The sequence below is a fragment of the Dreissena polymorpha genome, chromosome 2 (assembly GCF_020536995.1).
Source record: "Dreissena polymorpha isolate Duluth1 chromosome 2, UMN_Dpol_1.0, whole genome shotgun sequence".
Classification (NCBI taxonomy): Eukaryota; Metazoa; Mollusca; class Bivalvia; order Myida; family Dreissenidae; genus Dreissena; species Dreissena polymorpha.
In genome coordinates, this window is record NC_068356.1 from 124,453,629 (window position 1) to 124,466,465 (window position 12,837).

General features: G+C 34.0%; 1 protein-coding gene across 49 annotated transcripts in view; it reads left to right on the forward strand.

Moving 5' to 3' along the window:
- LOC127868847 (alpha-N-acetylglucosaminidase-like) overlaps nt 1-12,837 on the forward strand; it is a 64,049-nt gene that overhangs the window by 31,909 nt on the left and 19,303 nt on the right. For 47 of the 49 annotated variants that reach the window (XM_052410988.1, XM_052410940.1, XM_052410943.1 and 44 more), the window contains exons 11-16: nt 6,890-6,964; nt 7,482-7,560; nt 8,263-8,412; nt 8,731-8,873; nt 10,405-10,477; nt 12,488-12,598. In XM_052410988.1, coding sequence (XP_052266948.1) covers nt 6,890-6,964; nt 7,482-7,560; nt 8,263-8,412; nt 8,731-8,873; nt 10,405-10,477; nt 12,488-12,598 — 631 coding nt within the window. The remainder of the gene's footprint in view (nt 1-6,889; nt 6,965-7,481; nt 7,561-8,262; nt 8,413-8,730; nt 8,874-10,404; nt 10,478-12,487; nt 12,599-12,837) is intronic. The other 2 variants (XM_052410990.1, XM_052410991.1) reach the window with 1 other exon arrangement.

Genomic DNA, 12,837 nt, shown 5'->3' on the forward strand with positions numbered 1-12,837 from the left:
TGATAATATTAAGATATAATTATATTGATTACCCGGTACTGATGTATTACTGTCTTTTTGTAAATTTTTCTTATTATATCAATGTATTGATATTATTATACACACTGCGTAACTTTCTTTTTTTTATAAGTTGTTGTTGTTGTTGTATATAAGTACATAAGTATCTAATAAACCATCAACACAAAAAAAGTTTTTCTTATATATTTCTCTTTCTATTCATCTGTACTGTTTACATTTAACATAGATGCTAAAAATGTAACAATAAAAATGATGGGACGAGTCGTTATATATTATATACGTAAAAACATAGTTATGTTACTGTGGTAACGCATAATATTAATTGCAAGAGTTGATAAAATTCCAGGTGTAGAAATCTTGAACATATCATGCAGGATGCGATACAGTATTCCAGTTTCTGTTGAAAGTTCCTGAAAAAGGTGATTGTTTAACAAATTTCATCAAACTTCTAATTTGCCAAATCTTAAGATATTTTTTCAATACCCCACCAGTTTTTACCGACTTAAAACACAATAAAATCGAAATTAAATAAAAATCCTACCATATAAGTAATGATGGGGCGAGTCGTTATCTATGTGGGGCGAGTCGTTATAAAAGTGGGGCGAGTCGTTATAAAAAGTGGGGCGAGTCGTTATGGGGCGAGTCGTTAAGGGGGCGAGTCGTTAGTAAACCATGAGACCATATCACTTTAACCATCCACTTTGAATCTCCTTTGCAACAAACTTATTGTTGATTTACACATTGTAGTAAATACACATTGTTTTCACCACACAATACTTCATGCTGAAAGTTATTCAAGACATTTTAAACTAGAATTATAAGTCTTAATGTTACTCAATTATACCTTAAAGCTCAAAGCCAGTTGATGAAAACCCCCTTTGTTTTCAAAACATAATTTCCTGTCTCCAGCCAATCAAAGTCGCTTGTTTTCAAATAGATGGTGGCTCAGCCAATCAAAAGTCTATCAACACCCCTTTGTTAGGCCTATAGATGGAGCACTGATACTGTGATAAGAATTAATGTTTATGATTTAATTGGGGGGGGGGGGCTAATCTCTTATGTGTGTCAGCCAATTACTAAATCTGAGAAATATCTACTGATTTCAACACCAACATATATGTATTTATTGAATAATACACAGCACCCTTAGCATATTATATTCAATTGTGAATATTTCAATATAACATGCTGAATGGTGTTAGCAAATAATAATATTATAAATATTATTTATTTTTATTGCCTTTTAAATTGTATGTTAAAGGTCAATGTGGTAGACATTTATTGTATTGGGGTTAAATATCAGTATAAGAAAGTTAAAATAGTTATTGTTTTTATGTTGATGAGATATAATTGATGCTGGCAAGCCAACATAAGTTTCCATATATTAATCAACACTTTCACACTGAAACTAGTTTTATTTATTATAGAAACAGTGTCACCCTCCCCCTCAAAAAAAATGAATAAAAAAACACACTGTTAGTCTATTGAATTCTCCAAAGAACATGAATTAAATGGAAGTATTCACATTTTTATAGATGTGTGATTGTTCTTATAATATATTTAATATTTATGTATTGATTCAAAGTGAAAGACAAACAATTTCATATTCAGGTATAAAACTAAGTTTGAACATTTTAACATTTTTACAGTATCTGTGAACCTGTGATGTTCTGAAAGAGCAATTTTTATCCAATATTTCCTTAAAATTATAGGGAACCCACAAATGTACAAAAGGTGCAATGGCAAACAAGCTGTAAAAAAGCCCCTTAACAATTCACCTTGATAATATATGGCTATAAACATGAAACAAAGACCTAGTTGAAGAATTATTGTTTTATTGTTGAGTTATGTTAATAAACAAAAGACCAACTTATTGAAAAGTGTGTTAAAGTGAGTCTTTTAACCTTGTTGCGGCTTTCAAATTATTTATAAAAAGACCAACTTAAACTCGCTTAAACCCACTTCTGTTTATAAAAAGACCCACTTCTGTTGTAAAAGACTCTCTTTAAAAACAAAAAGACACACTTAAACACACATAAACCAACTCATAAATAAAAAGACTCACTTTTGACACATAAAAAACCAACTTCTTACAGCAAAAAAACTCGCTTTAACACACATCTACTTTAAAAAAACAACTTTAAACTCAGTTAAGCACAGTTTAGCTCACATAAAACTCGCTTTTATTAGCAAAAACCAACTTCCGCTCAGAAAAACTTAGAAAAAACACAGTTTTATGTTGGTTTAAGTGTGTTTTGGTATGAAAGTGGGTTAACTTTTTGCAAGGGTGTGTTCAAAATGTATAAACAAAACAATGGTATCATTTGAATAAATCTGTTGCTATGGTAATAGATTCACTGCACGACAAAAACATTGTTTATTATCTTATTCCTATGAGTCATTTGTTAGAGTGAAGAAGTGTTATACATAAACAAATTACGTTCACTTACTGTAAGTTGGGCATTATAACCTATTTATAAATTTCCTGACTTAACTAGTTATAAGTAACGGAATGTTTGAAACATAGCAAAAACCACTTTAGAAAATTGGGGGTACAAGAAAGTGGGCTGTGTAGCCTGATTTTCCAACAATCTCTGTATATACCTTATTATACCCCCACAAACCAAGTTTAGGGGGGGTATAAAGGAGTGAACTTGTCGGTCAGTCTGTATGTCTGTTGGTCTGTATTAAGTGTCCGCTCTCTAATTCAAGTAGTTTTCATCCGATCTTCACCAAACTTGGTCAGAATGTGTATCTAAATGATGTCCAGGCCAAGTTCGAACATGGGCCTTGCCAGGTCAAAAACTAGGTCATGGGGTCACTTAGTGCGTTTTGAACATTCAGCATGTTGTCTGCTCTCTAATTCAAGTAGTTTTCATCCGATCTTCACCAAACCTGGTCAGAAGTTGTATCTAGATGATGTCTAGGCCAAGTTCGAACATGGGCCTTGCCAGGTCAAAAACTAGGTCATGGGGTCACTAAGTGCGTTTTGAACATTCAGCATGTTGTCTGCTCTCTAATTCAAGTAGTTTTCATCCAATCTTCACCAAAATTGGTCAGAAGTTGTATCTTGATAATGTCTAGGGCAAGTTTGAATATGGGTCATGCCGGGTCAAAAACAAGGTCACAGGGTCACTTAGTGCGTTTTAAACATCACAATGTTGTCCGCTCTCTAATTCAAGTAGTTTTCATCCAATCTTCACCAAACTTGGTCAGAAGTTGTATCTAGATGATGTCTAGTTCAAGTTTGAATATGGGTCATACCGGGTAAAAAACTAGGTCAGGGGGTATCTTAGTGCGTTTTAAACCTCACCATGTTGTCCGCTCTCTAATTCAAGTAGTTTTCATCCAAACCTCACGAAACTTGGTCACAAGTTTTATCTAAATGATCTCTAGGACAAGTTTGAACATGGGCCATTCGGGGCCTAAAACTAGGTCACGGGGTCACTTAGTGTGTTATTTAACATTCAGCATGGTGTCCGCTCTCTAATTCAAGTAGTTTACATCCGATCTTCACCAAACTTGGTCAGAAGTTTTATGGAGATGATCTTAAGGCCAAGTTAGAACATGGGCCTTTCTGGGTAAAAAACTAGGTCACGGGGTCACTTAGTGCGTTTTAAAAATTGAGCATGGTGTCCGCTTTTTTTGTGAAGACGGCATGCACAATATTATGTGTCAATGCGGCATGTGGGGGTATTTGTCATGCCTGTGACAAAGCTCTAGTTTAGTATTGAAATGGCAATAACCATTCCATTTTGTACAATAAACAGAAGGTGATGACATTATTAAATATACATATAACCAAAACCTGACTATTATACTGAAGGTAACTGAGAACTTGTCATATTCAATATATTAACTGTTATGATAAGTGCGACTTACCCAGCTCATGAAAGTATTTTTCCAATGACTGGTTCATTCACTTAAATTGTCAACTCAATGTTTTAGGGTTATACAAATTTATCTAAATGACATTTCTCTATCAAGTACAATAGAGCCTTGTTCTGAGAAAACTTGGCTTAAAGAATGTGCATAAAGCGTTGCTCCAGATTAGCCAGTGCAGTCTGAATAGTATAGTGAGGGACAACACTTTCCAGTCTGCATAGGATAGTGAGGGACAACACTTTCCAGTCTGCATAGGATAGTGAGGGACAACACTTCAGTCTGCATATGATAGTGAGGGACAACACTTTCCAGTCTGCATAGGATAGTGAGGGACAACACTTTTCAGTCTGCATATGATAGTGAGGGACAACACTTTCCAGTTTCATATGATAGTGAGGGACAACACTTTCCAGTCTGCATATGATAGTGAGGGAAAACACTTTCCAGTCTGCATATGATAGTGAGGGACAACACTTTCCAGTTTCATATGATAGTGAGGGACAACACTTTCCAGTCTGCATATGATAGTGAGGGACAACACTTTCCAGTCTGCATATGATAGTGAGGGACAACACTTTCCAGTCTGCATATGATAGTGACGGGACAACACTTTCCAGTTTCATATGATAGTGAGGGACAACACTTTCCAGTCTGAATATGAAAGTGAGGGACAACACTTTCCAGTTTTATTTTTTTTTTTTTTTTTATTCAATATAATACATACAATGTATACATGAATATATACAACATAGTGATTGTACAAAGCAATAAAGTTCAGACATGTTATACAAGATATGCTAATATGTATTTTTTTTTAAAGAGAAAAGAAAAAAAAATATAGAAGAATTGTTATGAAAAATGATGAGTTGTATAAAGTCGGAAGAAAGCATACTGGACTTGTGTGTTTCGTTGTATATTCAAAATGATCTTATAAGATTGAAAAAAAAAACATACAAAAATATTTTAGAAAGATAAACTTACATTAGAGTGAAATGTATATACGTGGACAAACATCATGAGAATTTAATCCGATTCCATTTTTGTTCAAAGTTTTGTAATGTGTCATTACTGAGGGCTATTTCTTTCTCAATCTGGACTTTAAGTTTAAGACTATGGATAAAACAATTAAAATTTGGTACTTGTTTTTTGAACTTCATGTGAAAGATGAACAATTTCATCATTATAAGAATAAAATTCACAATATTATTACAATCTTTTGATTTCAATGAGTATATTCCGAAACTTACATTTAAGAAAGATAGTTTAACGTTTAGTTGCTGTTGTTCAAGAAAAGATGTTAATTGATTCCAAATAGGCTGGATGTGTTTGCACTCCCAAAACAGGTGTTCTATAGTTTCGATGTTTTCACTGCAGAAGTCACACAGATTTGAGTTAGATAATTTGCATTTAAAGAGATATTTATTTGTAGCTATAATTCTATGGATGTATTTATATTGAAAATTTCTCAGAGTGCTTTCAATAGTTGCTTTATATGGCATGGTAAATATGTGTTTCCAATTAAGTTCATGTACTCCGAAAAGGACTTGCCATTTAATTTGGGTTTTTGAGTTTTCTGTAGGGTTTTTAATTTGTAGTGTGTAAAATATTTTATTTGTTTTGTTTTTTCTTCCAAGTATATTTTCTACGAATGTTGTTTGAGTACATGGTGTATTATTTGTATTGATTTCAGATTTAATATGTATGGGTATGCTTTTGATTAATGTGTAGTACTTCAGAAAATTATTTGAAGGTATTCCGTATATGTAGCATATATCGTTAAAAGAGTAGAAATCCTTAATTCTGTAGTCATATAATTGGTCGACATATTTAATGCTTCGTTCAAACCAATCTTTATAGAAAAACGTCTTATTGTTTGAAGTTATGTCTTTATTGTTCCATAGAATAGTTTTACTGCTTGTTTGGGTTTCTAGGTTTTGAGTGACATCACTCCATGCTGATAGAACATCAGACAGAAATATGTTTTCGTTTGCAATTTCATGTAAGATAGTATTGCTGATGTTACATTCAAAGAGTAAGGAGTCACCATATTTTTTTAGAATTTTCTGATAGAATAATTTCCATTTACTTGTATTGGCATTATCTAGGTATCTTTTAACCCAGCTGCATTTGATTGCATTCAAGAATGAGTCAATGTTCGTTAATTGGATACCTCCATTTTCTACAGATTGAATTAACTGAGTTCGTTTTATTTTATCAGGCTTACCGTCCCATATGAAATTAAATATTGCTGATTTTATATCGTTAATAATATCATTTGGTGGATTTGGGAGGACTGTTAATACATAAATTAATTTAGGAAGTGCAAACGTTTTCAATACTGTGTTTTTTCCGATAAGTGTAAGTTTACGGTGATGCCATGATTTTAAGCAGTTTTTAAAATTCTGTAATTTAGGTAGTATGTTTTTAAGAACTGTATCTTTTTCATTATTTGTGAAAGTAATTCCTAACGTTGTGGCTTCATCGGATGTCCAATTAAATTTCATTTCTTTTTTATATTGGACATTATTTTGTTTTAATTTACCTACTCGTAGCACAGTACATTTACTTTTGTTTAGTTTCAGACCCGATGTCATTCCGTAAAGGGTTAGCGATTCTATTAGGTTATGGAAAGAATCGTAATTGTCGTTTAAAAAATAAGTTGCATCGTCAGCAAATAGGGACTGTTTGATTTCTTCGTCAGGTTCTAGTGATATGCCTTTTATGTGTTTATTTGATTGGATGTGATGTGATAGATACTCGATGCAGATAATAAACAGCGATGATGAGAGTGGACATCCTTGTCGAACCCCTCGTTCGATGTTAAAACTTTCCAGTTTTATGGTTTTTTTTGTTTGACTGAGGTCTCTTCCAGGCTAATCTGGGACAACACTTTACTCACACGCATTAAGTCCAGTTTTACCAGATTTAGCCTCCTATAGTATGCACTTATCTCTTAAAATATACTTTCTAGTTGTGTTTGTTTCAGCTCCCCCTCTTACTTGAAGACTGCAGGCAGTGCAGTGTATAATGCCATGGCAACGGCTGACCCACAAGCTATATGGTATAGACCCTTTACCACTCAGATACACATTTTGATGCTTTTGTAGTCCATTATGAAAACAAATTTAATTCAAGACCTTTATTTCTTGATTCAAATTAAGGCATCATTTCCAAACCCAAACATCATGATACGCAGCAAACAGCATAAAACCTAAACAACCTGCGAGTTACTCACAGGCTAATCTGGTTTTATGCTGGTTGCACACAGCAATTTCACTTTAGTTCTGAGCTGGACAGGGTTAAATGAGAAACATAAATATCCATTTGCAAACACATCTCTGAGAACACTTTCTGGAAAGAGCTGTTATTTATCAAATGACAAAATTAGTATCTAGAAAAGTGATGTTTGGATAAATTCGTAAGTATAATCATCTTATTTTTCCAGCTTAATTCTTCAGGAAATCCCTTTCAAAATGTATGAAACTGAAAAGGCTTGTGAAATATGTATTTCTCTTATCAAAAGTAATGAACTCAATGAAATGATATATTGAAACCAACAATACTGTATATTTGTGCAGGCTGATGCAGGGCTGGCTATTTCAGAGTCCGTTCTGGACTCCTGAACCAACGAAGGCCTATCTTACATCAGTGCCTATTGTAAGTAGAACTTAAGCTTATGTTGTCTATAAACAATATATTTATACCTCGATCTTGAAAAACTGGGCCTTAAGCATGTGGGTAAAGTGTCATCCCAGAAAAATGTCATGCAGATGGCACAGGCTTATTAAGAAAACCCTTTCTGAATCCACTCGATTTTCGTTTGGAAGACACCTCCTTTAAACGAAAATTTACATAAAGCGGAAAGTGTCATCCTGACTGCAGACTGCACAGGCTAATCTTTGATGACACTTTACACACTTGCATTAAGTCCAGTTTTCCCAGAACCAGGTTTATACCATTTATCATTGATGTATTTATGGGTTATGCACCTTTCAGACATGATGTCGCAGGTTAATCCTCACTCAGGAGTACTGGTTTTGCCCAGGAAACAGACTCAAAGGTTTCCTATAAGCCCAAGGCTTTCAATTCAGTAAATCCATAATTTAATTGTTGAAACAAATTAAAAGTTAACAATTGCTCAAGAGATGCCTATTTTTTGACAAAATTTCTAAAACTAGACTATTTAATTGCAACATATTTTTCAACAACATTTCTACATGATTTGTATTTTTGCGACATAATTATAATAACATCCATTTAGTGCTGATATTCATCAATACAATAAAAATTTCTTTAGTATTGATTTAATTTGATTTTAAATTTGATCTCATGATGTCATCCATCTTTTTTTTAAATAAGGGCAAGATGATAGTGTTGGACCTGATAGCCGAGGGCAGCCCAATATACGTGAGGACCCAGTCCTTTTATGGTCAGCCCTTTATCTGGTGTATGCTGCACAATTTTGGAGGCACTATGGAGCTGTTTGGAAACATAGATGCAATAAACAATGTACTATTGTATTATATATACAATTAAGAAATAATTTGTTATTGTTTATTGATTTAAAAAGAGTTTCATTACATTCCTTGAACACAGAGTATTCAAATTCAAACTATGGTAACAAGTAAAAACAGATTTTCTAATGAAAATAAAACAAGGATTTCAGTATATTGCCGCAGCAATAGGTTAACTAAGAAGTGCGAATTTTGAAATTACAATCAAATTTATCACAGATATTGGTGTTTGAAAAATCTGTTTAAATGCATATGATTTCAATAGCGAACCTCATATTTGTATATATATAATTTTGTATATATTTGTTTTCAGGGCCCATTCAAAGGTAGACAGTTTACTGGCAGCACCATGGTTGGCATTGGACTGACGCCCGAGGGAATTTTCCAGAATGAGGCCATCTATGAGTTCATGAACGAGAATGCTTATGCAAAGTCCCCTCGCAATCTTACAGAGTGGTAAATATTGATTGCTTTATTTGTGTGTAAAAGTGACCTTAAACATTGTGTTGTATTTATGAATACATGTTGCATTACCTTCATTTCAAATATATTTAGATCCTTAACTAAATATTGATAACATTGTCTCACATTAAATATCTGTTTATAACCTCACACCCTATTCATAGTAAAAAAAAGAGGAACTTTATTATCAGCTAGGGTAGCATCCAATAATCCAAAAAATCTTACAGAACATAAGTTATGATAACTTAAAATGAAATAGACCTCCCCAGAATTTTCCAGACCTTCATCCAAACAAGACAAAATACATTTGATAAGAATTACTCTTTGAGTTTATTACATGATTAGAACAGATAGCAAGTTTGACTGGTTGGCAAAACCAATTTATTTTATCCTATTGATCTATAAAAGTAAAATAGAAATAAACCAGTCTGTATTTTTTTTTACACATTCCTAGTTGTGTTTGCATTTTCAACCAAAACAAAGTTTGACACATTTTTGTTAGTTTTTCTGTCAGACTTAAGGACCGCCATTTAAGGGAATACTTCCTGACCTCAGCAAATTTTATCGGAAATGTCTGAGGTCAGATGTCTTTCGCATGGGTTGTTTTAGAGTATCATATGTATGTTTTTATTTATTTTTTATGTCCCCCAGTCTTTACTGGGGGACATATTGTTTTTGCCCTGTCTGTTTGTTGGTTTGTTTGCATCAAACTTTAACAATGGCCATAAGTTGTTCAATATTGAAGATAGCAACTGGATATTTGGCATGCATTTGTATCTCATGGAGCTGCACATTTGAATAGTGAAAGGTCAAGGTCATCCTTCAAGGTCAAAGGTCAAATATATGTGGGGGACATAGTGTTTCACTTACACATCTTGTTTTATTTTTATTTAATTGTTTTAACAATATTTCTGTAATAATATCATGATGGTCAGTTAGCCTACTAAAATTTTTACTTAGTAACCTAGTTTACCAGTGCAAAGTGCTCAGACTTTTGCTGTTTACTGACAACTCCCCTTCTTAAACTAGAGGTAGGGGGAGAAAAGCTGTAGAGAAAAAATATTTTCATTAAAGAAGTGCGGGTATTTTGCTTTGCAGCTGTCCATCGTCAGTTGGTCTTTAGACCATTCTTTTTCACATAATAGCTACAAAACACTTTTACCTGCGAACATTACAAAATTGGTTGATGTTTACTTTGGAGGATAGAAGACATTTATCTATTTTGAGGACAGCAGATTACACATCAAGCACTCAGGGGCTTATAACATTAAATTAAATTGGCTCAACAGTCTATTTAAGAAGACACATGCTTTACAAACATCTCTTGTTTCATGAACAATCATTTCCACATATTTGATAGAAATGCTCATTGCTTTTTAGGTTTACAAATAACACTGTAAGTAGGTACGGAAGTAAATAGGTACAATAGTCTTTTAAGTGCATACATGTTTTTCAAATCTCGCTTGTGAAATGACCAATCATTATCTTCACATATTAAATAGAGACACAAATAAATTGTTTTAAGGTTCACCAATTACACTGTTCAGAGGTACGGAGGTTACCATAGCGACGCAGACCAGGCATGGCAGCTGTTGAGGGTAAACAACAAAGTTTAAGCTCCTTTTGTTGCAGTTTATTAAGTTTTGCATTTATTTTAGCCTCGCTCTGGGAAAACAGTACTTAATACATGTGTGTTAAGTGTTTAGTGTCAAGTGTTGTCCCAGGTTACCCTTTGCAGTCCGTACAGGCTTAAGAGGGATGACACTTTCAGCCTAGACTGGATTTTTGTTTAAAAAGGAACCTCCTTGAAAAGAAAAATAACATTAAAGCAAAAAGTGTCATCACTGATAAGCCTGCGCAGACTGCACATGAATTAAGCCTCTGTTTTCCCAGAATAAGGCTCATTTGTAAGAGTTTTACACTTTGATTATACTACAGTCTAAGGGAGGTAATTACAAATGAATAATGCGTCTCAAATATTTTGATTACAAGTTTCAGAGAACATCATATTTATGTTTGTTTCTTGTTATTATTTAATTCAATTAGATTCAACATAAAGTTATATGTTGTATGTTAGTTTCACTGTTTGGAATAAAAACCAGACAATTAAACAAGTACTGTTAAAAATGTTTTTAGTATCAATATGAATGTTTTACATGCTTAACTTTGGGATGAATTTGTATTTACAGTGTTCCGAAAACTGAAAAAAGTGTGGAAATTTCCTATTGTATATGTGCATAACATTATCTTTCAGTGGGACATAAATGTCATGTATATTTAGAAAATTCCATAACAAATTACGAGAATTCTGAGGTTGTCAAATTCGTCTATTCATTTTATATAGCCATGCTCTGTGAATACTGGGCTTTATGCATGTTTTTAAAGTGTCGGCCTAGATTAACCTGTGCAGTCTCTCCACAGTTAATTTAGGAACAACACTATGTGCTTGTATGGAATTTTTTAAATGAAAGGTAGTTTCGTCTTAAGGAAAATTCAGTCTAGGTAGAAAATGTTGTCCCTGATAAGCCTATGCAAACTGCACATACTGCTCTGGGATGATATTTAAGGCACATGCATAAAGCACTGTTTTCCTGAACTGTTTTTGTTGGCTCATATTTTATGCCCCCCTTCGAAGAAGAGGGGGTATACTGTTTTGTACATGTCAGTCCGTCGGTCAGTCTGTCCACCAGATGGTTTCCGGATGATAACTCAAGAACCCTTAGGCCTAGGATCATGAAACATCATAGGTACATTGATCATGACTGGCAGATGACCCCTATTGATTTTCAGGTCACTAGGTCAAAGGTCAAGGTCACAATGACTCCAAATAGTAAAATGGTTTCCGGATGATAACTCAAGAATGCTTAGGCCTAGGATCATGAAACTTCATAGGTACATTGATCATGACTGGCAAATGACCCCTATATCAATTTTCAGGTCACTAGGTGAAAGGTCAAGGTCACAGTGACTCAAAACAGTAAAATGGTTTCCTGATGATAACTCAAGAATAATTAGGCCTAGGATCTTGAAACTTCATAGGTACATTGATCATGACTGGCAGATGACCCCTATTGATTTTCAGGTCACTAGGTCAAAGGTCAAGGTCACAGTGACAAAAAATGTATACTGACAATGGCTGCCACTACAACTGACAGCCCATATGGGGGGCATGCATGTTTTACAAACAGCTCTTGTTATTTCATCATTTATCCGTGTAACAGTTTCCTTAAAGGTCGCCCTGTGATGTAATGGATATGGTGTCTGCCTAGCAACCTTGAGGTAATCACCACGGTTGGAGCGTTCTTTCTTCCCCAAAGAAATCAAGTACTGGTTCTAGGCCCAGGAAACGGACTTGAGAGCCTGAGGCTTTTGATGCAGTCAAGCTTTAAACTAAAACTATCAGTTTCCTTAGAGTTCCGAGTTAAATTCTACGCGATGGATAGTAATCATGTAAAAACATTGCATACTTAATAAAGATATTTAAAAAAACAAAACAATTTATTTACAGTTGGAATGAATTTTTGAATTGTTCAATGAAATAAAGATTAATTTACCCGGTAAGGAGATAACTATTATTTTACAATGCTAATGCTTGCCAGTTGTTGTAGCAAACCGTCTATAGAGGAAGTGTGAGGTCTACAATGGGTCTAGCACAACTCCGGGGCTCAGCCACCTCTGTGCCCACACTTAGACCTCAGTTGCCTGCCAGATACCCGCCTGTAAGATAGCATTGGTCGTTTTCACAAAATATATTTTTTGGTGTTATTTCTTGCAATGTTTATTTTTCTGTGTTATTTTTCACAATGTATATTTTTCTATGTGTTTTTTCACAATGTATATTTTCTGCTGGTTGATTTCACAATGTAAATAAGGATCGTATTTTCCCGTTTTTAATGTCATTGTGGTTTACCTATATGGTACAGGGTGTGTGAGGAAAAGATAAGAAAATATAGTAGAC